The sequence below is a fragment of the Suillus paluster genome, assembly GCF_016628075.1.
Source record: "Suillus paluster strain FC165 chromosome Unknown EDB91scaffold_174, whole genome shotgun sequence".
In the NCBI taxonomy this organism is placed as follows: Eukaryota; Fungi; Basidiomycota; class Agaricomycetes; order Boletales; family Suillaceae; genus Suillus; species Suillus paluster.
This window is the reverse complement of record NW_024537734.1, coordinates 16,469-43,698: the sequence shown is the minus strand read 5'-3', so window position 1 is coordinate 43,698 and position 27,230 is coordinate 16,469. Positions and strand designations below refer to the sequence as shown.

General features: G+C 44.2%; 6 protein-coding genes across 6 annotated transcripts; 3 read left to right on the top strand and 3 right to left on the bottom strand.

Moving 5' to 3' along the window:
- Nucleotides 1-1,921: 1,921 nt before the first annotated feature.
- Nucleotides 1,922-2,305, bottom strand: EDB91DRAFT_1063980 (uncharacterized protein; the record flags this gene model as incomplete). Its single annotated transcript, XM_041314648.1, has 1 exon — nucleotides 1,922-2,305. A coding segment is annotated over one exon (384 nt), but the record flags the coding sequence as incomplete, so codon positions are not given.
- A 387-nt stretch (nucleotides 2,306-2,692) lies between these two features.
- EDB91DRAFT_1088195 (uncharacterized protein) lies at nucleotides 2,693-4,107 on the top strand (the record flags this gene model as incomplete). The annotated part of the gene is made up of 7 exons (XM_041316378.1): nucleotides 2,693-2,778; nucleotides 2,841-2,937; nucleotides 3,117-3,203; nucleotides 3,309-3,347; nucleotides 3,522-3,575; nucleotides 3,681-3,755; nucleotides 3,805-4,107. The coding sequence occupies 7 exons, from the start codon at nucleotides 2,693-2,695 to the stop codon at nucleotides 4,105-4,107; spliced, it is 741 nt and encodes a 246-aa protein (XP_041169596.1).
- A 5,942-nt stretch (nucleotides 4,108-10,049) lies between these two features.
- Nucleotides 10,050-11,320, bottom strand: EDB91DRAFT_1088194 (uncharacterized protein; the record flags this gene model as incomplete). The annotated part of the gene is made up of 7 exons (XM_041316377.1): nucleotides 10,050-10,192; nucleotides 10,332-10,461; nucleotides 10,523-10,696; nucleotides 10,756-10,803; nucleotides 10,861-11,085; nucleotides 11,139-11,181; nucleotides 11,244-11,320. 7 exons carry the CDS (start codon nucleotides 11,318-11,320, stop codon nucleotides 10,050-10,052), a joined length of 840 nt encoding a protein of 279 aa, XP_041169595.1.
- A 2,584-nt stretch (nucleotides 11,321-13,904) lies between these two features.
- Nucleotides 13,905-15,630, bottom strand: EDB91DRAFT_1088193 (uncharacterized protein; the record flags this gene model as incomplete). Its single annotated transcript, XM_041316376.1, has 9 exons — nucleotides 13,905-13,978; nucleotides 14,021-14,098; nucleotides 14,192-14,218; nucleotides 14,248-14,326; nucleotides 14,416-14,543; nucleotides 14,688-14,753; nucleotides 14,920-14,962; nucleotides 15,190-15,302; nucleotides 15,582-15,630. 9 exons carry the CDS (start codon nucleotides 15,628-15,630, stop codon nucleotides 13,905-13,907), a joined length of 657 nt encoding a protein of 218 aa, XP_041169594.1.
- Nucleotides 15,631-18,491: 2,861 nt separating this feature from the next.
- On the top strand, nucleotides 18,492-19,245 carry EDB91DRAFT_1063976 (uncharacterized protein; the record flags this gene model as incomplete). Its single annotated transcript, XM_041314647.1, has 2 exons — nucleotides 18,492-18,823; nucleotides 18,879-19,245. Coding segments are annotated over 2 exons (699 nt in total), but the record flags the coding sequence as incomplete, so codon positions are not given.
- A 3,254-nt stretch (nucleotides 19,246-22,499) lies between these two features.
- Nucleotides 22,500-23,539, top strand: EDB91DRAFT_1088191 (uncharacterized protein; the record flags this gene model as incomplete). Its single annotated transcript, XM_041316375.1, has 5 exons — nucleotides 22,500-22,579; nucleotides 22,943-23,061; nucleotides 23,112-23,258; nucleotides 23,436-23,458; nucleotides 23,516-23,539. 5 exons carry the CDS (start codon nucleotides 22,500-22,502, stop codon nucleotides 23,537-23,539), a joined length of 393 nt encoding a protein of 130 aa, XP_041169592.1.
- Nucleotides 23,540-27,230: the final 3,691 nt, after the last annotated feature.

The following is a 27,230-nucleotide window of genomic DNA, read 5'->3' as shown; positions in this document are numbered from 1 at the left end:
CTGGTCCTATCTCCATTTAGTATCATAGTTCCTCCTTTCGGATCACCAGTAATTCCTATACTGAAGTGATTACTGATCCGTCGCGTACATACTGTTCTCTGAGCCTTTTCTCGTACAGTGGCTCAAAAAACTGTCCACATGTTTTCACATTTTTCACTATCTATGATATTGTGTGAGAATATACAAACACATCAAGGACATGCTGGTGCCATATTGGAGTACCACTCCAGGGCTTCCAATTGAGCCCTATGGTGTGGGAATTGGTTGAGATATGGTGGAGATATGAGGCTTACAAAATGATGACTCATGTGGACAGTTTTTTGACTCAAGTATATTACAGTGATAATTAGGTATTCTAGTACATTGTGTGACCTCCCTTGGCTTTAATTACTGCCTCTATCCTTCTAGGCATACTCTCAATTAATTTCTGGTAATATTCTGCTGTAATCCTTGTCCATTTCACTACTACTCTCTCCCATAGCTCCTATACTCCTTTAGGGGGGTTTCATAGGCTTGAAGCTTCTTCTTGAGTGTTCCCCAGAGATGTTCAATGACATTGACATCAGGGGACTGGGCTGGTCAGTCAAGAACATTGATATTATGTTTTTTAAACCATTGTCTGGCTCTTCTAGATGTGTGCTGGGGATCATTATCCTGTTAGGAAATAATGTCTTTTTCATCAATCCCTAATTCAGCTATGCTGGATAGCAAGTAGTCATTTATAATGTCTACATACTGCTCAGCATCCATCCTCCCCTCAACTTCAGCAAGTATACCCACACCATTCCATCCCATACAGCCCCGTACCATTAGAGAACCTCCTCCAAATTTGACAGTCTGACTAACCTCTCTGTCTGTTAGAAAATCCCTCTTCTGTTTCCACACATATACCTTCCCATCTGACCCAATCCTATTGATTTTGGTCTTATCTGACCATATAACATGCTTCCAGTCCTCTACAGTCCAGTTTTGATGGGCCAAGCCAAAGGTAGTCTTCTCTGTCTATGTTTGATAGAGAGAAGAGGCATTTCTTTTTTGTTACTGTCTTGAGATGAACTGCCTTGAGAACATCCCTCACATTTTGTGAAGAGACAGTGGTGGTGATGGTGGAATTGATATAATGGGTGACTTGGACAGCATTATTAGCCTTTCCTATAGTGATATGTTGGATGATAGCCATCTTATTAGCAGAGGTGGATGTCCTCCACAAGAGTTTTCCTTGTCCAGATGGCTTTCTTTGATACACTTGGCCACAGTAGACTTGCATACTTCAGTTCTAGAGGAAATTTGATGAACAGAGAGGTCAGCATAGGACAAAGAGAGGATATTGTCCCTTTGAGCAGAGGAGATGGCTTTCATGGTGATTATGACTATGACACATGAGACATTCTAGTTTATATAGTTAGATATAGTTTTAAGAGTATGCCTAGAAGGATAGAGGCAGTAATTAAAGCCAAGGGAGGTCACACAATGTACTAGAATACCTGATTATCACTGTAAAATATTTGAGTCAAAAAACTGTCCACATGAGTCATCATTTTGTAAGCCTCATATCTCCACCATATCTTGGCCGATTCCCACACCATAGGGCTCAATTGGAAGCCCTGGAGTAGTACTCCAATATGGCACCAGCATGTCCTTGATGTGTTTGTACATTCTCATAAAATATCATAGATAGTGAAAAATGTGAAAACATGTGGACAGTTTTTTGAGCCACTGTATGTAAGGAGTGATGTGAAAAGACAAGATATCTTAATATTGTAAAGAATGGGGGTAGGGTAGTATGAAGCTGGGAAAGGGATCTACAGGTTGCCATACATAGCGAAATTAGTATGCATGGAGGTCAACCAGATTGTATGTGGTATAATCTGAGCAGGGGGGTTCTGGCATAGTTGTGCACACTATCCCTGAGGAACCAAGTTCATACCATCTGATCTCCCTTGTCAATGCAAATGCCATGTCTGACCAGGCAGCCAGAATAACTCACCATGACACCTGTGTTATATGCTAGCTCAATTCCGAGGTTGGTCAACTGCATGATAGTGTGTGGGTAGTTCCCAATGCAAGTCAATATGTCAAATGCCTTGGGTGGACACTTCAGGTCTCTGTGGTTGGGGGACTGATAGTTGCACATAATGGAAACACCAGTGTAGATGGAAGCCCAATGCTTCGAAGCCCAATGCTTCAGCAAACAATGCATGTCATGTAAGGCTTGCTCTGCTGACCAATGGCCAAGTTTGACATGAGTCCTGACAGTAGCCCAGTAAAGCCGAGGGTGCATGATGTGCAAGGTAGCAGACACAAGAGGGTGGGTCTCTGCATATCAAATATCATGGATAGGCTCCTGTCACCCTTCAAGGAGGTAGAGACCTCCAGTTTAAACCCGTAATCCAGATTGTTGGGAGGAGGGCCATAGCAACTGCCCCATATAAATAACTATTGACAATCGGACAGCAGGACTCACCTCATATCCTTGTTGGAACCAGCAAGGTGTTATATTGATGCATCCAGGCATCAATGCAGGGTCTTCAAGAGGTCAGAAGTTGGACCCCATGTCCTCCAATTAGCTGATTCCCTGTTGGTGACACTCTTCTGGAGTAGATCACCCATGGCAATGGTGGTCATGTATATGTTGTTCTATCGGGATCTCGGTCAACTACTTCCAAATGATAGTTCTACATGAGAAACTTGCATGCACCCAGGGACTCAGGGCATTCAGGATGTACCAGAGAATGATCCTGTGGCCAGAATCAATTACTACCAAATGGTAGTCCAAGAGTATCTTCTCAGGGGGAGGGAACCTCATCACAACTCCTCTTTCTGGGCATCTTTCATACCAGATTCTCATTTGGCAAGGGCCTGTTGTACTGGATGATGTTAATGTCCAACTTGACTGAGTTCAGGGGCAGTCAGGAAGACATAGATGCACTTACTTGGGTGTTGATAAGCATTGGCCATGAGCCAGGCAAGCTGGCTGCATGAGAGCAATGTGGGGACATTCATCCCGGGCAGAGGGTCCACCAAGGGTCTGCTAGCTATATCAATGTTAATTCAAAAAATGGTGATTTGTTGTGTCACATAATCTGTTGCCATGCCCACACACATGGTCCCCCCAGGGAGCTGTGCATGTTTCAGTCATATGTGCACAACTGTTCACAGAGATCATGCGAGACAATGCCTCAATGTTGATTCAACAACCAGTGGTGTGTCAGTCATATGTGCACAACTGTTCACAAAGATCATGTGAGACAATGCCTCAATGTTGATTCAACAACCAGTGGTGTGTCATCTCATGTGACCTGTTGTAGCGCCTACTGTCGCAATCCCCCCAGGGAGCTGTGCATGTGGTGAGTGGATATTCTGGATAATGGCACACCTACCAGTAGTAGACTTGGAATTCTGCCCCTAATGAATTGGAATAAACTTCACTTATTCTACACTCTTCATCATCTTCCTACCCCTAACCTAACCAACCAACTATGGTGCAAATTTGAAAAGCCAAATGTTTGGCTCACTTGCAGAGGGTGTGTGAATGGGAGGACAATTTGAGAGCTGCAGGAAAGGCACAGGAAATGGTAAGTCTTCAGTTCATCTGTGTTATTTCACTCACTAATTGCACCCTATAGGCGAGACAGCCCTCCCCTGCTGCACCACTAATGCAGAGGAGGCATAAACCTTAGGCTCTGGTCCCTCGACCTGGCGTCTATCTTGGTACATACTTACATGCTGCTGGTGCTGCAGTGCCACTCTATGAAGTAAGTTCCTCTCTTTTTCTTTGCTCACCTTCCCCGACACAATCATGAGATGGGTATGTTACCCCCACCTGCACTGTCACCTCCACCCCCACCTACACTGTCACCCCCACCCCCACCTACACTGTCACCCCCACCCCCTTCTGCGCTTTCGTCCTCACTCCCATCCCTAACCCCTATCTTTTGCCTGGTGATCAAGGGAGAGGGAAGTGACCTTCTCCATGTCCTGCCCAATATGGGGGGACAACTTAGGATCAAGGAGGAACTGCTAGACTTCAAGCTGGAGGATGGTGAGAGGAAGCAGGAGGAGTTCATCAAGAAGGAGGAGGTCATCAAGCAGAAGGCAATCAGCTAGGATGTGAGTGATCCTGTGAGTTGTTGTTGTTGTTAGCTGCTTCATCCAGGAACCATTGCATCAGTGTACCTACTATCTTTAAAGTAGCTAGATTAATAGTGTTACTTACCTCATCACAACCTTTCTGTAACAGTTATAGCTGACCTACTGACCTACTCAACCTAACTAACCACAGGAACAGGACAACAAACAACAGGATGACTAGATTGGGTGAGTTCCAGAACAATCAGGCAGAGATGGCAGGGGGTGGCATAGTTAGTATAGTAGATCAATTCTGTCATATACCAGATCCGACCACTCTGACAATATTGATATCTGCTCACTCCACCCTATTCCCACCTTCCACCCACTTCTGCTCCACCTGTCTCCACTCAACCCAGTTGGTCCCTGCATCTGCTCATACACTTCTGCTCGACTACCTTGTCAGTTACCATCTGCATAGCTTCCATTCAACTGGAACTCCTTACCTCATTTAGGTATATACTTTCCCCTTCAAAACATAGCTCTTACTTCTCGGATCACTGGTAATTCCTATAACCACTTGATTACTGATCTGTCGTGTACATATTGATATCCACTCCAACTTATGTTTTTCTGCTGTAGTAATACTTACAAATTGTATACTCAGCACATAGCCTTATGCTATGGACTACTGATCACTGCCTCTTTACTTAGAAGTATATAAACATATCATATACTTAGCTGGTAGCCTCAGTCTTAATATCACTTGTTTTCCCTTAGTTTCTACTGGTGGGAATTATCTGTAGGATTTTTCTCACTCCTGTTAGGTACTGTGCTGACTCAGGAAGCAGAGGGGTCGGGGTTTGGCTTCAGCTCTTACACTGCGCCCTTAGCCGAGTACGTGCCCCAAATTTGGAGCGGGTCCAACATTATCTGACAGTAGGACGAGTGGACCGCTTTGGTCTGCTTTGAGGGTCGGGGAGTAAGAGCTACTAGCAGTGGGCCGACTAGGAGTGGAGTGGAGAAGGCAGGGAGTGATGTGGAGGGTGGATAGGAGCAGGGGGAAATGTTGGTAGGGGCGGGGAAGGCGGAGGACAATGCGGAGGGGTGAAGGAGGATATTTGATAGGGGTGGAGTAATAAGGGGAAGACTTAGAGCATGGCTCTAAGTCGGAGCAGAGGGTCAGAGGGTCGGAGGTGACAACAAGTTGAGACTTGTGTTAAGGTCATGCTCAAGGGAGAGGTTGCTCAAAGGGCTTCGGCTTCAGCTCGTGCGCTGCGCCCCTTACCCAAGTACGTGCCCTTTAATTTCTGGGGGACAGAGGGGAAGTCCGACAGAAGTTCAGGGAGTTCTGGAGGACTGGTGTCGGTGGAGTTCGGTGGAACTCCGGAAGGTTTATGTGGGGACGGAGTAAGGCTACTACGGAAGTCCGGAGTAGAAACTGAACAGAGGTTAGACTACCCTAAGGTAGAGCCGGAGAAGTAGTCCTAAGGTTTAACCCCTAAGACTCAGAGGTGGACAAGAGGTGAGACTCAAGTCCGGAGATTGCAGGAATGAGCAGAACTAAGATGAAGAGTCAGAGGTATAGTCAAAGGAATCAATCCTAAGACTCGGAGATTGACAAGAGACAAGCTCAAGTCCGGAGGTACAGGAATGAGCAGGAACTAAGGTGATATTCGAACTGAGGAGTTCCAGAGTATTACAGGGGTTTATATACTGTAGGTATCATGTAAGTAAATCAGTCAGCAAAGGTAAGGGCTATGTACGAAGCATGTGGAAAGTCTATTACTAAGTGTAACGGATCAAAGCAGTGAAGTTGGAAATGAAGTAGGAATGGACGGATCAATAAGCATAGTGGAAAGGACATAACTGGTGACCGGAACAATAGCTAATCTAAAAGGAGTTAGGGGTGAGTGCGGAGATGAAGGCGGAGCGCCGGGTGGAATAGCAGGAACGGAGAACCGGACTTTAATGGAGTAGATCCGGAATTCCGGATCCGGAGGTATGGGATATGACACTTGTGTCCAAAGGAGGCAAGGTCCTACTGAGAATTCTCACAAGATGTAACTGTGAGAAGACAAAGACTGAGGAAAATATCTAAGTACATGATATGTTATATACTACTATGTATGAGGCAGTGACCAGGATAACTATGCTGTAAAGCTATGTACCAAGGATATAGTTTGTAAGTGCTTTACACAGGCGAAGACATAAGTTGGAGCGAATATCAATATGTACGCATCGGATCAGCGATCGGGTGGTAATAGGAATTACCGGTGATCCGGAAGTAAGGGTCTATGTACTGAAGGGGAAAGTATATATCCAAAAGGGGAAAGAGATCCAGTTGAATGGAGAGGTTATGGAAGGGGACCGGTTGAGCAGTTGAGCGGAAGCATAGGGCAGAATGCGGACTTGTGATTGGACAGAGCAGAGGATAGATGGAGTGGAGGGGGTTGGAAAGCGGAGCGGATATCAATATCAGAGTGGTCGGATCAGGTATATGACAACTCCAGACACAAGTCTCATTTTGTTGTCGCCTCTGCTCCTCCGCTCCAACTTAGAGGCACACTCTAAAGTTATTACTCTTACTCCCCTCCATCCAATAAATTAATCCCCATATTCCTTTCTGCTCTGACTCACTTCCCTCCATCCATCCACCCTGCTTCTAGTCAGCCTGCCGCTAGTAGCCTTTACCTCTCAACCCTCAAAGCAGACCAAAGCGGACCACCCATCCAATTGTTGGACGACATCAGTCCTGCTCCAAATTTGGGGCATGTACTTGGCTAAGGGCATAGCACAAGAGCTGAAGCTAAGCCCTGACCCCTTCGCTTCTCCATCTGAGCATGGTACCTAATAAATTCCAGTCTTAGTTACATAAGAATATATTGTTATTGTTCAGATGTGTTGCTGAGGATTGTCTGTTTGTGTATTAGGTTTTGATTGGGTTGGGAGGTGTTAGGTACCATGCCGACTCAGGAAGCAGAGGGGTCGGGGCTTGGCTTCAGCTCTTGCGCTGCGCCCTTAGCCGAGTACATGCCCCGAATTTGGAGTGGGTCTGACGTTGTCCGACAGTAGGACGAATGGACCGCTTTGGTCTGCTTTGAGGGTCGGGAAGTAAGAGCTCCTAGCAGTGGGCCGACTAGGAGTGGGGCGGAGAAGGCGGGGAGTGATGCGGAGAGTGGATAGGAGCAGGGGAATGTTGGTAGGGGTGGGGAAGGCGGAGGATAATGTGGAGGGGTGAAGGAGGATGTTTGATAGGGGCGGAGTAATAAGGGGAGGACTTAGAGCATGGCTCTAAGTCAGAGCAGAGGGTCGGAGGTGACAACAAGTTGAGACTTGTGTCCAGAGGGGGCAGGGTCCTACTAAGAATTCTCACAAGAGGTCACTGCGAGAAGACAAGTAATATTAAGACTAAGGAAAAATATCTAAGTACAGGATATGTTATATACTTCTATGTATGAGGCAGTGATCAGGATAACCATATAGTAAAGCTATGTACCAAGGATATAGTTTGTAAGTACTTTACATAGGCGAAGACATAAGTCGGAGTGGATATCAATATGTATGCGTCAGATCAGCGATCGGGCGGTAATAGGAATTACCGGTGATCTGGAAGTAAGGGTCTATGTACCGAAGGGGAAAGTGTATATCTAAAAGGGGAAAGAGATCCAGTTGAATGGAGAGGTTTATGGAAGGGGACCGGTTTGAGTGGTTGAGCGGAAGCGTAGGGCGGAATGTGGACTTGTGATTGGATGGAGTGGAGGATGGATGGGGCGGAGGGGTCGGAAAGTGGAGTGGATATCAGTATTGGAGCAGTCGGATCAGGTATATGACAGGAGGGGAGGGGATTAAGTGTCACCTGGGTCTAAAGAATGAATTGTTAGACAGAGTCTAGCCATTGGTTTCCTTGCACACACGTAAAGGACACTACCCAGTAGCAATCCCCTTAGGATGAGTATTTCTCTTGCACCTTTGGAAGAATACTGACATAGTTGGTATCTATTTTCCTCAACCCACAGTGGTGTATAACCCCTTCCCGGGGCCCAATCCCCCAACTACCTGAGTCAGAACTGGGTGCAGCCTAGTATGGCTGGCATCACCAGTAGTATGAATGAGGTGCTGCCGTTTTCTGGTGTTGATAGTGTTGATGGGGAAGTAGCCTCAAACTTGTCCTCCTTTAATGCCTCACTGAAGACTAGTGTGAAAAATGCCAGTGCCACCATGAATGTCAAGCATTGTTGCCTAACTATGTTAGTAATCTTCCAAGGGTGCGAGAGAAAGACTTGTCCCAAGGGGATTGATACTGGGTAGTAGTCCTCTAGTAAAGTGCGAGGAAAGCAAAGATCATCATTGTGTATACAGTGGCTCAAAAAACTGTCCGCATGTTTTCACATTTTTCACTATCTATGATATTGTGTGAGAATGTACAAACACATCAAGGACATGCTGGTACCATATTGTAGTACTACTTCAGGGCTTCCAATTGAGCCCTATGGCGTGGGAATTGGTCGAGATATGGTGGAGATACGAGGCTTACAAAATGATGACTCATGCGGACAGTTTTTTGACTCAAGTATTTTACAGTGATAATCAGGTATTCTAGTACATTGTGTGACCTCCCTTGGCTTTAATTACTGCCTCTATCCTTCTAGGCATACTCTCAATCAATTTCTGGCAATATTCTGCTGTAATCCTTGCCCATTCCACTGCTACTCTCTCCCATAGCTCCTATACTCCTTTAGGGGGGGTTTCATAGGCTTGAAGCATCTTCTTGAGTATTCCCCAGAGATGTTCAATGACATTGACATCAGGGGACTGTGCTGGTCAGTCAAGAACATTGATATTATGTTCTTTAAATCATTGTCTGGCTCTCCTAGATGTGTGCTTGGGATCATTATCCTGTTGGAAAATGATGTCTTCTTCATCAATCCCTGAGTCAGCTATGCTAGGCAGCAAGTGGTCATTTAGAATGTCCACATACTGCTCAGCATCCATCCTCCCCTCAACTTCAGCGGGCATACCCACACCATTCCATCTCATACAGCCCCATACCATTAGAGAACCTCCTCCAAATCTGACAGCCTCACTAACCTCTCTGTCTGTTAGAAAATCCCTCTTCTTTTTCCATACATATACCTTCCCATCTGACCCAATCCTATTGATTTTGGTCTCATCTGAACATATAACATGCTTCCAGTCCTCTACAGTCCAGTTTTGATGGGCCAAGCCAAAGGTAGTCTTTTCAGCTTATGTTTAATAGAGATAAGAGGCATTTCTTCTTTGTTACTGCCTTGAGATGAGCTGCCTTGAGAACATTCCTCACAGTTTGTGAAGAGACAGTGGTGGTGATGGTGGAATTGGTATAATGGGTGGCTTGGAGGGCATTATTAGCCTTTCCTGTAGTGATATGTTGGATGATAGCCCCCTTATTAGCAGAGGTGGACGTCCTCCACAAGAGTTTTCCTTGTCCAGGTGGCTTTCTTTGATACACTTGGCTGCAGTAGACTTGCATACTTCAGTTCTAGAGGAAATTTGATGAGCAGAGAGGCCAGCATAGGACAAAGAGAAGATATTATCCCTTTGAGTAGAGGAGACGGCTTTCATGGTAATTATGACCATGACACATGAGACATTCTGGTTTATATAGTTAGATATAGTTTTAAGAGTATGCCTAGAAGGATAGAGGCAGTAATTAAAGCCAAGGGAGGTCACACAATGTACTAGAATACCTGATTATCACTGTAAAATACTTGAGTCAAAAAACTGTCCGCATGAGTCATCATTTTGTAAGCCTCATATCTCCACCATATCTCGACCAATTCCCATGCCATAGGGCTCAATTGGAAGCCCTGAAGTAGTACTACAATATGGTACCAGCATGTCCTTGATGTGTTTGTATATTCTCACACAATATCATAGATAGTGAAAAATGTGAAAACATGTGGACAGTTTTTTGAGCCACTGTATGTGTATTGTCTCAATTAATCCCTGAGAACTTGGCCTTTGCCCAAGGTTTGCACTTTGCCTTTGCCTTGTTCATTGCCTTGCCCTTGGTGGGTGCAACCCTGTGCTCCTTGGTCCTCTATGATGACATCATCATTAGGGTTGTTGATGACCATCTCACCTCACATCACTTGATGGATTTTGTTAGCGACAACTAGTTATTTGTAGCAGTAGGAGTCATGTTAATACAATCCATCAATCTCAGTGTTGTGAGCCCTATCACCTATGTTGGTGGCCAAGAACTCTGCCAGCATTCTTACCCTTGCCCTCACTGTTATTGATTATTAGCACATTCACTGTGCCAAGAACAACCATGTTGTACATGATGGTGGTTTCCTCTTGTCCCAGGCACCACATGTATTCAATAATTTGATTGGCCAGCATTTGCAACTAGCACTGGTTCTAAGGATGTGTGAATTGTCAGACAAGTCAGCCAAGTGACAAAACATACAAAGAGAATGGCAATGCTTGTGACCATGAGATTGAGACTGACAGTGCCAACAGTCAAGAATAAAAAATCCCAGGCTGATGGGTTGGTGTTGAACTTTTTGATAATCACATTCCACTCATCCACAGTATGTCCACCATTGAACATCAGCAGCTCAATGTTGTGCAATTTGAGGACCTATAGTGAAGTGTATTGTTAAACTGAATAACTCAGTCAATTTTATGGAGAACACTCACTGATACCAGGAGGGGGGCCATCATTGGGAACTCCATATGCACAAGGATCTTATGTCACCCCATGGTCATGAGGTGGGGCAAATCTATATTATAGGTGTTTCTGACCTCATTGACAGGTGGCACATTGACTTGCTCTATGTGCAGCTGTTGATCAAAATTCTGGAATACTCCATGATCATTGGACTCAAGATGCCATGTCACCAACATGATGAGGCAATTAGTCTTCATTGATCTCATGTCATCCCATTCCTGAATCATCTTCACAGTGGAGTAGTGAGGCAAGTCATAAAATGGAAATGCAACCTTGGTGTGACCTTTGAGGTAGACTTTCTATGGAGGGCAAGTCAGTTGCAGCTCCCTGAGGGGCCTATGTGTGCACATACATTATTAAATGCAGCACTACTGTTAAGCATGTTAGGCATCAACCTATAAAATATGAGTAATATTGTCAGTGATACTGCAGTCCCCTGAGGGAGCTATGTGCTTACCCACCAGTGATATTGTTATTGAAACTGTTGAAGATTGCCTTCTTCATGCTGGAGATGTGTACTGGGATAAAGACCATCTTGTATGGTGGTAGCGTGTTGTTGATTTTTCCCCATCATATCTGAGCAAGTCTACAGTGCAATGGATGACTTGCTTGTCTTATACACATCAGATCTTGGAAATCCAGTCCATGAGGATCTCATGGACGTGAGTCCTGGCAGCAGAATCCTGGTACTTAGTTTTTGCCCTAGTTAGTAACTTAATAGTTTTCATTGCAGCTAATACCTTATCCTCCTTAATAATACATTAATGAGCTGCACATAACTCCTTAGACTGGTCTTTCTCACAGTTGTCTCCCTTGTGGCCAATGAAGTATGGGATGTGGGCCAGACGACCAAGGTTGCATAAGTTCCTAACCCAGATGCATTCCAACACTACATGAAAAGTAAGCCAAGGCTGCCAATGCTGCCTGGCTCACAGGAATAGAGGCCCCATAAGGTCTGAAGGCTTCTGAAGTGGAGAGGGTCGACAATGCTGCTGACACTGATACCTGGTTGAGCTTGAGTGACAACCCATGGTGTCTAAATGCTTGTAACATTAAGAAGACTGCAGAAACCAACTGGTTCATAGACCTATTGGATGCAAGTTTGGAGAAGGTCTCCACTAAGAGAAACAAAGAAGCTCCTCTTGGTAAGTCAGATCACTTGATTTGTAAAGATTATTTCTAACATTTTATGTATGACAGTAGTGCAAGGTCCCTCAACAAAAGATATCTTTGGAGAGTGGGGGAGATACCTCTAGCCAATGGCAAGATGATCAAGAAACAAACCTTTGTTATGATGGATGGTGGCATCACTCACATCAATATCACCAACAATCTTTGGGAACAAACCAGGGTTAAAGACCTGCAATGAAGTCCACGGCAATGATGAAGATCCATACTCAGATGAAGAGTTCACCTGTACTTTTTAGGCACCTGTACCTGGGAGATTGATGGTGTAATACATAAATGTATGATAGACTATAGGTTGTCCATAGCCCTAGTGCAATGCCTGTCCATATTGAAGTATACTGTCAGGCATTCCTGGCTATATATATGGAGTGCGGATGTGAGAACCATCATCTGGAATCATTCAGTAACATATCTTTGAAGTCAAGGCTCACCAACTAACTATCTATATATTACAGTAAGCACAATGCGACAGGACAGTAAACTTACCTGAGACATGATGAATGGATCACTGATGAACCTTGAGAAGCCAATCATCCATGATGAGGAGGCACCACATGGTCTGATGTGAAGTCTCTGTATGATAACAATCTCCCACTATCATGAGGGGGAGTGCCCATGCTGATATGTCCTCTGCACACAAACATTTAGCCTTAGCAGAGAAGAAACATAATGAGACACAGACCTCATGAGTGCAATCAAATAAAGTTCATTAAAAGAGGAGCATGCAGGGCTTGGCAGCTGATGTATGATTGAAGATGTCTCTCACCTAGACAGAGTCAATATTTCTATCAGAAACATCTCTGTAATCAGGTTGTGCCACTATTCATTGGAGGAGGTGGATGAGGTCCTTATGTATTCCTTAGACTGGTAGTTCATGTCCATCCATGTTCTCCTTCCAGTCACAACTAGGATATCACAAACAATATTTAAGAGTATTTTAAACCTAGGATCAGGAGTCCCCATCCTAACATTGAAGCATCAACTGTTCCCCTTGCTATGGCACATACACGCAAATGTTGAAAGTCCAGATACACAAAGTGCATGTACATAGAATATTGAATCATTCCCAACACAAGAACATGGAAGCAAAAAAAATTATTTAATACAAAATGAATACCTAATATTGTTATGCTCGGCGTCATAAGACATCTTTATAAATCAAAAGTCAAAGTCAAGTGGTATCCTTATACCGAGTTGTTCAAGAAAGCTAGTAGATTGCAGGCCCTGGTCTGCGTAGGTCAAGTTAAAAATACAGGAAGGAAGACAACAGTTTAAATAAGATAGCCATTGAGAAATGGGAAAAGGAATCATACAATAGAATGTGATAGAATGTGATGGAATGATTAGGAATAGAAGGGAAAAGAGTACAACCATAACAAATATGTATGAAAGAGGTGAAGGGCAAGAAAACTATATCCTGTTTCTGCCAAGGACTGCTAGTACTCACTTCCAATGCCCACATCTTTTAGAACTTCTCCACAAAGTCCCTCCAGGTCATCTCCCCTATCCACAGATTATTAGCCACCTGCTGTACTTCCACTCACTTAGGCTCCAAGATTAGGATGATGGAAATTGAATTCAAGTCAGCCAAGAACTAGTGGAATTCCTCACACACTGGTGGTGATAACAGGACACAATGTACAAAGCTAAGGGATCCTTCCAAAAGTTATTTCCTGCAATATTAATCAAAGTCAGTAGTTAGAAGAAATAAAAATGTATGAAGATGCCACCTTTGGCTATCCAATGCCACTGCCTCCTTGACCAGGGGTGTGGGTGATATTTATGCCCCTCATGCTAGTGTTCTAGCAATAACACCTCCTCCTCATGCCAAGTGTCAAAGAATTTACTGGGCTTGTTCAATTCCACATAGGCCTGTGGCTTGATGATCTTCTTAAAGTCTTTTAAAGCTTTTCAGAAGACCTTTGATCTATCACTGCATGTATGGTGGGGGCACCAGCAGATCAAGGCCCTCTTTGTCTATCACCCAGCCCTGTTCTGCATTTGCTTTAGGTGGTGTAAGGATATCACTACAGAAGATTGACTAACCAAAAAATGGTTTGTTTTCAGCACTGAGAGGGACTACTTCTAAGAACTCTGGTCCTTCTTTCTTGGTAATGCAAAGTCCTTGTTCAACCAGTTGCAGAGGGACTGGACCTTCTATTTATCCAGTATCTTGATATGCTCTGCTGTAGACTTTATGTTGTAATGCAGACCCACCAATTGATCCACCACCAGAAGCCTTGTCTAAATGTGAGTGACAAGGGTCATCACACAGTTCTGTCTGCAAATTGTCACCATGTCTTTCTGCTTCTTTGTCCCCCTTTCAGCCTCCTGCATCCAAAGTTTCCAGACCTTGATATATGACATGATGTAGTAGCACAACTCCAGCCACAGGCCCATGTACCTGAATAGCAGTGGGACATACCCTATGTGCTTCTTACCTGAAAAATAGGCACCTGGGCCATGGTGTAGGCTTGGTGGTCTTTTGGATTGGTAGCTAGCAACTCCTCTGGGATGCTGTAGGTAATTATAACCCCACCATTGAATAGGTACTTATTCAAGACTATTTCTGTATCATTTGTTAGGATTGAAAATGAAGTTATTGACTGAGCAAGTGATCTCAGCAGCCATGGTAAGATCTTTCATTTGGCCCTTATGACAACCATAACATGTGTCTTAATTCTGGAAGTGCCATTTGCCTTGTATGTTTTACTAGGAGTGGTCTTTGAGGGATGTTTAGCAGTTGTCAGGGAGTGCCTAGCTATCTGTTTGGTGCATGCTATAATAAAACAAGATCAATGAATGAGATTGTGGAATGAAAAGAGAAGCAGATATTGTAGGGTTCACCATGTGTGGCTTTGTTTGGTTATGGTTCATTTTCACATCACAATGTCAAGTCTTTGGAAAGAGTCCCTGTGGCAAAGTAACACTAGATATGTACATACCAGCAAGGGTTGACAAATTTTCTACCAAAGCCTTATACATGTACTAAAGCAACAGAAAACATATTAAGGTTAGCTGTTAAAAAATAGCACACATCCAAACAGACTTGACAACAATCTCATGAATAAATATCACTGGTTTATTTTAGTACTCAAAGGGCAACACTTCAGATGCATGTTCTTTAGCAGATGATGTTTCACCCAAAGCTGCATGGTTGATTGGGATTGCAGAGGATTGAATTGTTAGATGGGATTATGGACTCAATAACTAACATTCTGGACCATGGAATGACCACTGACATCTTTCATGGGATGTCCTTCCCATGAATGAGTATTTTTGCAAGTATAAGCTTCTGTGGGTGACCATCTAATACAGTTGCTGCTCTCTAAAAATGTGCATCAGCTGCATCAGTGAAACATGCAAGAATACTGCAGTATTTTTCATTGGTATGTTGTTTCTTAATCCTTTCTGCAGCTTGTTGCTACACAGGATTCATTTGTATGTCTGGCACAAAGGTGTCCAACCTCATAAAGCAGATGAGTGGGGTACACTCTCATTCTATATCTGAAGAGACAATCAAGGCATAATCTGATGCAGGCAAGAATGTGTCCTTAAAAACATTTTTGACGATGGGTGATGCTCCAGCCATAATGTCCTTTATTACCTTGTAATACAAGTTTCCAATAGAAGTGAAGAAGTGTTGTACCAGGCATGGGCAAGTCTAGAATTTTTCTGATGGGGTAATCTCGTGCTTGTCCCTGCAGTGTTATTGCATCATGGGCAAGTCCTTAACAGAGTAGGAGTAGTCTGTAGATAAGGGGCATATAAGACCCTTGATGGAGGCTGCAATAAGCTGGACTGGTGGTCCTCCTGGAGTTGGTGGCTTCACATCTTCTGGCATCTCATATATGTTTTTATTGACACAGAGTGTCAAGAGGGCATCTATGACTGATAAAGGTACCTGAATGGCATACTGAGGATGAGCTGGCTAAATGGCAGTAAAATTAATATATGATGTACCTCAAATGGATAGTGATACTTTTTCCTGTGGCCCACAACCATGAGGTAGGTCAATGAAACCTCATATGTGTAGCAGAGCAGGATCCTAAGTACTGCATGCATGCAAACATACAGCAGGTCCAGAGTCTTATTAGAAATCAAGATCAAGTAGTCTATAGAGGGCTGGAGGACCACAGCAGACAAACAAGATCAAGATGTATCATTGCCTAGCATAGTAATGAAGGGATGCATCAAGATTGAGTGATAATTAAAGGTTGTCATGATATGAATCTCACTTTCTGGATGAATCCCCTGAGGGCAAGTGGTGTCCAGAATAAGAGCACAAGATGGTGTATTTGCTGAACACATATAGGTATTGAGTATTAATTAAATTTCATGATAGATGTCATAGTAATAATTTTCATCTGAGTGTACAACCCCTTGAGGAGATAGAGTTGCTGGGACAAGGACACATAGGGAGGTGCCACTGCCATCTTTTTTGAGTGCATGACCTGAGGAGCATATATCAATATAATGGCCTGAAAATGTCTAGTCATACTATTACTCCTATTTGCTGTTCCACCAAAGACCTGGAGTGCAGCTCTGTCATTGTGATCATCAACAATATGGCATCAGATGTCCTTTCAGCCTCTGAACTCTTTGCCATATGTGGAAAATAGGCAGGAATAACCATTTTCAGACATGGCCACCATGTACTGCCGTCAATTGTGGATGAAAGAAATTGTGACTGAGTGGTAGCAATATTTATGTTTCCCATGAGCACTGGAGCTCTCAAAGGGACCCTCATTGCAGTCAAGAATGAGACAGTATTCAGATGTGGACATTAATGATGATTCAGTAGTAGACGATAGGTGTCAGTAATTCTGCTATATTATTGGGGGTGCATGTGGTGTGGATGCACACTCATCCAGCAATAGGGTCAAATGTTCTACCACTCCGACTAAACCCTCAGCAAAAAAGTGTCTCAGGCCCCATCCAAAAAATGCTGATTGGGGCAAACAAGCCCAATGAAAACACCTTGAGAAGTCCTTGGGCAATCTTGCTCAAAAGATGGTCACTAGAGCAAAGCAGAATCCAAGTAAGTGCCAACTCAGTATTTCTACTGTCATTCCCCAACTCTTTTGCATCAGTTAAGTTTGAGTTTTCCATACACAAGGAGATGCACAGTCCATTGTCTGCCCATGATCCAATTCCTCCCTCATGGACTGACTGGGATTATATGCCTGGTGAACCTGCTGTACCTAAAATGGTAGTCGACAACGATAGCATTCCAATCCTTCTTTGGATGCTGCAGTTCCTCACAGAGCGCGCTCATGTAAGATCTTCATTCATTTTCCAACCCTGAAATCTTACAATTCTAACTAGGACAAGCTCAACAAAGTTTTGGTAAAGTTTGGGCAAGCAACAAGAGCACCCTATCTATGGGCAGCAGTGCCAATTCTTTTGGGAGAAATAAGCGGTCTGCATACAGGTTTGCTGAGGGAGAGATATCTGGCTGCATCAATGTTGTGCTATGGCATGCCCTCGGTCACACCATGAGTGAACTCCTCCTTATAGTACATTCCAGTTGAACTCTAATCTTCCCAGAAAAGTTAGCCAATCCTGTCAAAGGCACAGCTGGGGTCTTTAGCTTGCTTCTCTGCCTGTAAGGAGCTAACCCATCAACTTTCTCTGGTGTCCCATTGCCTTAACGAGGTCCTCAAAATCCTTGACCCAGGCACCTATAAATCCCACAATGAACTCTGCAACGCCCTTATGGAACGCTACGCCCACATCCAATCCCAAGCCAGCATCAATCCATCTTTATTCCAAGGCCATTTGGTTATTTACAACCGACAGACTCCCAATCATGTCGATTGCAGAGACCCCCACCTTGCATGAACTCCCCTTTTCACACTAGGATCATTCAAGGGTGGTAAATTGTGTGTCCAGAAGCTGGGGCTTAGAATGTGGTATGGTCCTAGGGCTTGTGTCTTCATTCATGGAGCCATATTCCCTCACAAGATCAAGTTGTTTGATGGAGGCCAACATATTTCCATTGCTCATTTTTGTCATGACTCCATTTGGAAAGAGATGTTGCAGCAGTGAGAAGTGTTGCGGTGTGTATTATGTAAGTGTCACACAATTTTTTCGAACATTCCAACCACCCACTCACCAACTGATTCACATCACACTGATGGCCAATAGCAAACGGAAACATCAAGGCATCCACAGTGAGGCATCCCGGGCGGTTTGGAGGGCCAAGTATCTGGCAAAACGAAAGGAGAAGAAAGTGAAAAGTGCTGTGGAGCAACAACTATGTGAGTAGTATTGTTTCTCATTGCAACACTAGATGATCTTACCATGTGGAATGGTGCTATTAGACTCTCACCCCATTGAAAATTTCCCTGCCGAGTTTTAAAAAGCGAAGCCCGATGGTGCTCATGTTTGGAAACTTGTCAAGAAGAAGTATACCACTTTTCCTGAGGACCTTGAAACCCTTCAAGAAAGTGGCAAAATTGTTGTACCACTATGGGACCTCCCCTCATCCATTAAAGTCCCCAATGGCCTCCCCCCCAATCTGATGATTCGATTTGATCATTTCATTCCTGCTAAAGTTCAAAAGCACCTACAGATACGCTGGGATGCTATCATTGCCAGTGGTGCACAGCATAATGGGGGCAAGCGTGATGCCAATCATTCTGCCACTGATGCCTTCCACTTCGGTATATGGGAGGTGTCCAGTGCCCTGCCCCATTTGACTGCAGATACCAGCACTAGTCATCAGTCCCCGGAGGCCATCACAGTCATCGACACTTTATTGCAGTACATTGGCGATTTTGTCGCTCCCAAAATTGGTTCAGTGTTTAAGCAGCACACACCTACCCATTGGGAAGCTATGCAAAAGTATGTATATATCCTAGTCTGTTGTCTACTAATATACTGACTAGTTTGGTCTAAGGGCGTATGAGCGTGTCAAACATATTCTAGCTAGTGATCTGCTGGACCGCCCTAGCCTTGACTTGGGTGGCAATTTTTTTTCGGTTGCTGTCAAAGAAGGAGGGTCAGGTCTGGTCCACCTGGACTGGAATAACAGCAAAGTGATCTGGTGTTTTGTATTTGCTGTTGGGAATTGGGAAGGATGGGAATTCTGCACACCACAGCTGGGTATCAAGATCCCCATACAACCTGGCCAAGTATTTGCAGTACTGGCTCACATGGTTGCACACTTCAGTGCTCCTGTAACTAATGGGCACAGGATTGTTTTCACCTGCTTTACTGATAAATTGGCATTCTCTCATGCAAACCCTAACTTCGTAATAGGGTAGTGCATTCAAGTTGATTCAATATACTTAGTATACTTCCTAACTTTGTAGTAGGGTAGTACATTCAAATTGATTCAACATACTTGTCACACATCTCCCTGCAAACTATACACTCCGTCCAGCTCCACTGACCTTCAATAGTCTTCATCTTAAGAAGCGAGATCCAAATGTGTGTTGGTATGCCGGGTAGTCGCCAGCACGTTTGAGATGAGGGTCAACGATCACTACCATCTGCAAAGCATCACCATAAGCATGACCAGCTCCAACATGCAACCGTAGCAGCCATTCAATCAATGGTTGCACCCCAGTCAGACTACCTAACTTTCAATCCTCAGTTACAACAGGGGGGGGGAAATGCATACCGTGATGCTCTGCATATCCAGATGCTCTGACTTTACAGACGCACAAAAGAGTGCTGCAGCATGATCAAATGTTATGACAGCTCGGGAACGGATAGCTGAATTTACTATAGGGGAAAGGGAAGCTGAGACAGGTAAAGGTGACCAAAATTCCTACATATAAATGATTGCTCAGCTGTTGCCCAGCACGCTGATGAAGGAAGTTATACCTGGAGAAGTTCATGCAAGACTTGCCACTTTGTAGTCAAAGGTCCACAATCAAAGCACCAGACCAAAGCTTCAGCCACTCAAGCTTCCCTGACTTTCGGCTCGCTCACACCGACCAACATCGCTGGAGAGCCATTGAATCTCTGCTAAAGCAAGAAAGCCCACTATGCTTCCACATGTCCCACTTCGAAGTTGCGAGATGATGTCTCTTAAGATAGCTGCTTCAGGGTCTTCTGGTATCTGAAGCAATGTTATAACTAGTGCCAGTACTAGAGAAAGGAAACAGGAGCGATGTGAGAACATTGAGAACATAAGTCCGAAGGACGGATGACATGGACACAGTGTCGCCACACCAAATACATCTCTCGATAGCCAGCTACAAGCTCGTGAGCAACCTGAGCAGGCAAAGTGCAATGTCGGGCCACATACATCATCTACGGCGTCAACAGAGCAGAAAGGACGAGGGTCTCGTGAGGCAGGTCATTCGAGCGCTTCAACGCATAACGAAGAATAGTTTCATGCAGTATCATGATAAGCGAGGAGTTCTGCCCTCCTTACACTGAGTTGTCTCAGTCAGCACTATAGTACTCCCAGTTGCAAACAAATTGAGAGTCGTACTTGACACGAAGGGGAGGTGCAACGAAAAGCCCCCTGTGCCCAATGTCCCATCTCGCTCATTGTTTCTCTGTCATGACGGATCCATGACACGAACGGACCAACAAATCTGAAGTAGTTCATCTGCTTGATTCTTAGCAAACGTGAACTTGAAAAGTTGAACTCATCCAATTCTCACATCATAAGTGGTGATGTTGGAGTGAACATGCAAAAAACGTACATTTGTTGGTAGGCCGAGTCCATTGCATTCATCCACCAAGAACATGTTGGCGTGCGATGAATCAAATGCTTGTGCCACGTGTAGCACCAGTCCCAACATCATCAGCGATGCAGATATTCCGCTATAGTGCAGCATTCCCTGCATGCATCTGAGCCACCATTTGCTCAACGGCAATGAGACTTGTATCTTGTCACTTGAAAAGATGACAATTAGACTCATCTCAAAGCACATCCACGTGCATGTCATACGTGATCTATACTCGTGTTTAAATGATCTCTATGTGGCACTTCGTGCAGTACCCCCGTCTTTCTGATTGTCTGCCAATCTTTACTGATCTGAGACTGTTGTCATACCAGCATCTGTGCTTGCTCCCAATAAAGCCTCACACAAGCACAAGAACAGCCTGAGGGAAAAAAGACTCCTGTGCAGGATTGGTGTAAAGATCATGGGCAGAAGTGCGACACCTCATATGCTTACCCTGATGCGAAAGATGACAGAACCCCAATCCCAACTTGATGCAACATATCAGCCCAAAAATCTACTATGAAACGAGTCACAACACACCATGATGTAGCAAGATATAACTGGCACTTTGATATCCTGGTCTGCGCACTCTACAAGTGCTGGTTTGGGAGTGGGCATAATGGGAAGATTCGTGCAGTGTGAGGCCTAGACAAGATCGTGTGAGGGGAATAGTGTCATGCGATGGCGAGTCAGACAACTCGTCACAGACAGTAACAGAAATTTCCATTGGGAGGACATCGGAAACCTGTTCGGCGTGGATGCCTGCCAGGATGCAGATCACACTGAAAAAGAATGTCAGATGGATCACTCGACTACCGGGCCAAGGATATAATTTGTAAGTACTTACACAGGCAAAGACATAAGTCGGAGCGGATATTAATATGTACGCGTCGGATCAGTGATCAAGTGGTAAGAGGAGTTACCGGTGATCCGGAAGTAAGGGTCTATGTACCGAAGGGGAAAGAGGTTCCAGTTGAGTGGAGACGTTCTAGAAGGTGGCCGGTTGGGTGGTTGAGTGGAAGCGTAGGAGCGGAGGATAGATGGGGTGGAGGTGGTCGGAAGGCGGAGTGGATATTGATATTGGAGTGGTCGGATCAATAATCAAATACCAATGACCAAGGACTGATGATCAAGTGCTGACGATCAAGGACCGAGTACATGTCATCGACACAAAACCATTAAACACCACATAGTGGACATTGAATAACCAAAGACCGAGGCCTGAGCACAGAGTTTCGAGTACTGAACACTAAATGCCATCCTGGTAGGTGCCCAGTGCTTGGCAATTGGCAGTTGGCCCATGGAACTTGATTGTCGATGGTTGGGTGTGCAAGGGTTTGGTGATTGGGTGTCAATGCCATCTACTCAGTATTCAATGCCTGATCTGAGGTCCTGAGTGCCAAGTGCCAAGTGCCAAGTGCCAAGTGCTGAGACTGAGAAGGTACTGGTTGGTTCTCGGTCATCGGTACTCAATCATTGAGGTTTAATGGCCGATACCATGACCTCAGTACTCAGTATCTGATGCTCAATGCACAGGAAGTTGAGTACTCAGTCATGGTTTCAAGTATTTCTATTCAATGGGGCCGGGCTGGGAAGTCAAAGTGACTCTGCTATTCTAGGTGTATGCTGGAAGTCACATATGATGATAGTACACTAATGTAAATATCATGTTCGTATGCTGTCTACATCTTCAGATATCCTACTTTGACCCTGGTGAATTTGGGTCTCAAACCATTGAATCAGTGAACACACAACCTTGAGCATTTTGATGCTTGCCTGCTCAGCCCTCTGCATCCTTTGAACCTCCTGATTGGTCTGCTCCAGCTTATAAGATGTCTCTGCCCAAGCAGATCAAAATGGTCGCTCTGCCTCCAGGAGCTGTGGTATGGACGGGTCTGGAAGACTTCCATGAGTATGTATGAAGTTGGTCAGTGGTGTCTGAATGTTTTGCACTAATATAGCCATAAGCACCAAGCGATAATATAGGAGTGCAATTGATACTCACATCCTATATCATGGTATGACCTAAATGGCTGGAATTCCCGAACCATGGCATGGAGCTCTTTATTATTGAGTGCTGGATGTGCACAACATGATTTGACAAGCACCAGGGGAAGGCCCTCATGTCATGCATCTTCTGCACAATAAAAAAGATCAAGTGCATTTTGGCACATCTCAGGGCCCTTACACCCACCTCTCGAAGAAGGTCCACCAAGTGGCTGAGAGGATTGTTGACAGCCCCATCGACATCACAGTCAAAGGTCCAGATCTGAAGCCAGTCCCAGGGCCCATCAGTAGCTCCAAGTGAGCCTCAGGGTAACCTGCTGAAGCCACAGCCCCAGGGCCACAGCAAGGCCCCTAGCTCAGTGATAGCACCAGTCTTGCCTCCAGTTGGTAAGTACTATCAATTCATTATACCTTGACTATTATTGATTGAGATCAAGCAATTGCATCATCAAGTGTGGCAGTGCTGCATGCACCAATGGATCTACCAATGCCAGATCTTCACTTGATGGTGATGGCAATCTGGGACAGTGCAAATCACATTGCTGCTCTCAAGACTTGGGTTGTCAATCAGTGTTACGCTGATGGTAATCAGAGGAGGTTTCAAGTCAATTAATATACTAGAGGTGGCACTCTAGAGAAGTCAGAGGAATCAAGGATGAATTCACTAGTGTCTAAATAGTGGTCTGAGGATGTATCTGGGTAATTCCAGTGTAGGTCAAGATGAGGAATTATTGAGACTATGACCTGCTTATATACGATAGTAAGTCAGGGTCCAGGGTCTAGGGTAAGTAAGTAATATGTCTATATAAGTATAGATAAGTGTCCATGGGAATACACACAGTGTATGCATGTTAAGGGTCTGTGAGAATACACCAGGTATCAGCATGTAAGTAATATCTGAGGACTTGCCGAGGATAGATCAAGATTGATCACAGATCAATGAATAGAAGTGTGTACCTGTGATAAGGTGAAGTTGGAGAGTAACCCTAGATAGGGTAATATCAGGAAATGGTGATACTGTGACATGGTGTCAATGTGAAAAGGTGAAGATGTGAAAGGGTGAAGATGTGAAAGGGTGAAGAGGAAAATGAAATGCCCAAGTCCAAGAGCAAAAGAGCAGGGCTTGGAAAAGGTAATATTCAGACTGATGTATCTACAGACAAAGTACATATGTTTATATACTCTAAGGGATAAGCATAGCATAGCAGAAGGTTATGTGCTGAGTGTACCAAAGGATGACTGAGACATACGAAGCGGAGGCTCAGAGAACAATATGTACGTGACAGATCAATAATCCTCAGGTACAGGAATTACTAGTGATCCGAAAGGAGGAACTACAATACTGAAAGGAGACAGGACAAGTTGAGTGGTTCCTAGTCTAGGAGTGGACTGGTGAGGCAGTTGGGCTGGCCAACACAAGAGAAACTGGAGGAACAAAGTGGGTTGGAAAAGCAGAAATGGTGGAGGGAGTAGGAGTAGAGTCAGGCGGACTGACAGAGCAGAGGAGCGGAGCTCCAGATAGGGTCGGATGGTAGGGATATAGAGTTGGAGGAAATAGGGGTAGTGTTGGAGGAGTGGAACAGAGTCGGGCGGAGGTAGCAGGGCTAGTCCTGCTGAGATGCACTTAATGCATTGAGTGAAGGTACAATTTTGTCAAAGAAGTTATGTGAGGCACAGAAGGTGACCATTAAACATTAATAGCTACTCTAGTGAAACAATCAGATGAGCAATTTTTCCTGCATGAATAGACTAGTAAAATATTTTGCATTAGCTTCAGTGCACCAACGACAATGCTGATGTGGCATGTCCAAGCTTTGAATTTACCTCCCAGAGAGATGAATCTGTTGGATTGTCTTTGTTGATTGTGATTGTAGGTATGCTGTATTTTGTTGATTTGAGAACCTGTTGTTGGATTCCAGATCAAAGTCCAAAGGTGAGATGCCAGAGTGAGATATTGTGAGTGCTACCCAAAGGCACAATGAAGGATGAAGTGACATCAGTCAAGGTACACAATATGCAACCATTTATTTTATCTATGCTATCTTATATTACATATCACTATGCTAACTACATTAAAGCTACACATTGTATGAATGAGCATCTCAGTCCATTTCCCCAAGACTGAGATGTGAGTCAAAGTCCCCCATTTTCATTATCGCATCAGAGCTGACTATACCTGTAGAATATATTTGTTCTAGCTCTTTCTTTGTTTGCCACTCACCTAAACTTGCTTTACCTGTGATAGTAACATAATTCTGCATGTGCAAAAATGGTTTTCTACATGCAAATACAGTGGCTCAAAAAACTGTCCACATGTTTTCACATTTTTCACTATCTATGATATTGTATGAGAATATACAAACACATCAAGGACATGCTGGTACGATATTATAGTACTACTTCAGGGCTTTCAATTGAGCACTATGGTGTGGGAATCGGTTGAGATATGGTGGAGATATGAGGCTTACAAAATGATGACTCATGTGGACAGTTTTTTGACTCAAGTATTTTACAGTGATAATCAGGTATTCTAGTACATTGTGTGACCTCCCTTGGCTTTAATTACTGCCTCTATCCTTCTAGGCATACTCTTGAAACTATATCTAACTATATAAACCAGAATGTCTCATGTGTCATGGTCATAATCACCATGAAAGCCATCTCCTCTGCTCAAAGGGACACTATCCTCTCTTTGTCCTATGCTGGCCTCTCTGTTCATCAAATTTCCTCTAGAACTGAAGTATGCAAGTCTACTGTGGCCAAGTGTATCAAAGAAAGCCACCTGGACAAGGAAAACTCTTGTGGAGGATGTCCATCTCTACTAATAAGAGGGCTATCATCCAATATATCACTACAGGAAAGGCTAATAATGCTGTCCAAGCCACCTATTATATCAATTCCACCATCACCACCACTGTCTCTTCACAAACTGTGAGGGATGTTCTCAAGGCAGTTCATCTCAAGGCAGTTCATCTCAAGACAGTAACAAAAAAGAAATGCCTCTTCTCTCTATCAAACATAGACAGAGAAGACTACCTTTGGCTTGGCCCATCAAAACTGGACTGTAGAGGACTTGAAGCATGTTATATGGTCATATGAGACCAAAATCAATAGGATTGGGTCAGATGGGAAGGTATATGTATGGAAAAAGAAGGGGGATTCTCTAACAGACAGAGATGTTAGTGAGACTGTCAAATGTGGAGGAGGTTCTCTAATGGTATGGGGATGTATGGGATGGAATGGTGTGGGTATGCTTGCTGAAGTTGAGGGGAGGATGGATGTTAAGCAGTATGTGGACATTCTAAATGACCACTTGCTGCCTAGCATAGCTGAATCAGGGATCAATGAAGAAGACATCATTTTCCAACAGGATAATGATCCCAAGCACACATCTAGGAGAGCCAGAAAATGGTTTGAAGAACATAATATCAATGTTCTTGACTGACCAGCACAGTCCCCTGATGTCAATGTCATTGAACATCTCTGGGGAACACTCAAGAAGAAGCTTCAAGCCTCTGAAACCCCCCCTAAATGAGTATGGGAGCTATGGGAGAGAGTAGCAGTGGAACAGGGAAGGATTACGGCAGAATATTGCCAGAAATTAATTGAGAGTATGCCTAGAAGGATAGATGCAGTAATTAAAGCCAAGGGAGGTCACACAATGTACTAGAATACCTGATTATCACTGTAAAATACTTGAGTCAAAAAACTGTCCACATGAGTCATCATTTTGTAAGCCTCATATCTCCACCATATCTCAACCGATTCCCACACCATAGTGCTCAATTGAAAGCCCTGAAGTAGTACTACAATATCGTACCAGCATGTCCTTGATGTGTTTGTACATTCTCATACAATATCATAGATAGTGAAAAATGTGAAAACATGCAGACAGTTTTTTGAGCCACTGTAAGTGAGGTGGTGCAGAAAGCCTCTTGCTTCTGACCACCTCGCAGTCATTTATTGGTCTCAGTCCAATGTCTAGTTTCTACATCTTTTGCTTCTTTTCAAGGCTCTACATAGCCAGTATGGACCCTAACAATGCAATTAGACCAGACTACACTCTACCAGAGTTCCAAGGAGAGTGTTAACAACTGATAGATGAAGGTTTACACCACACACCAAGTCAGTCCTGAGTCCTAGGTCCCAAGTCCTGGGTCCTAAGTTCCAAGTCCTGATCACCTATAACCAACCACTCAGTACTGAGTACTGAGCACCAAGTACCATATTCTAGCCCATTGGTCTATACAATCTACAGTTCCATGGGTCTGTTAGATACCGTGCTGACTCAGGAAGCAGAGGGGTCGGGGCTTGGCTCCAGCTCTTGCGCTGCGCCCTTAGCCGAGTATGTGCCCTGAATTTGGAGCGGGTCCGACATTGTCCGATGGTAGGACAAGTGGACCGCTTGGGTCCGCTTTGGGGGTTGGGGAATAAGAGCTGCTACCGGTGGACCGACTAGAAGCGGAGCAGAGAAAGCGGGGAACAATGCGGAGGGTGGATAGGAACCAGGGAGATATTTTGATAGGAGCGGAGATGGCGGAGGATAATGCAGAGGA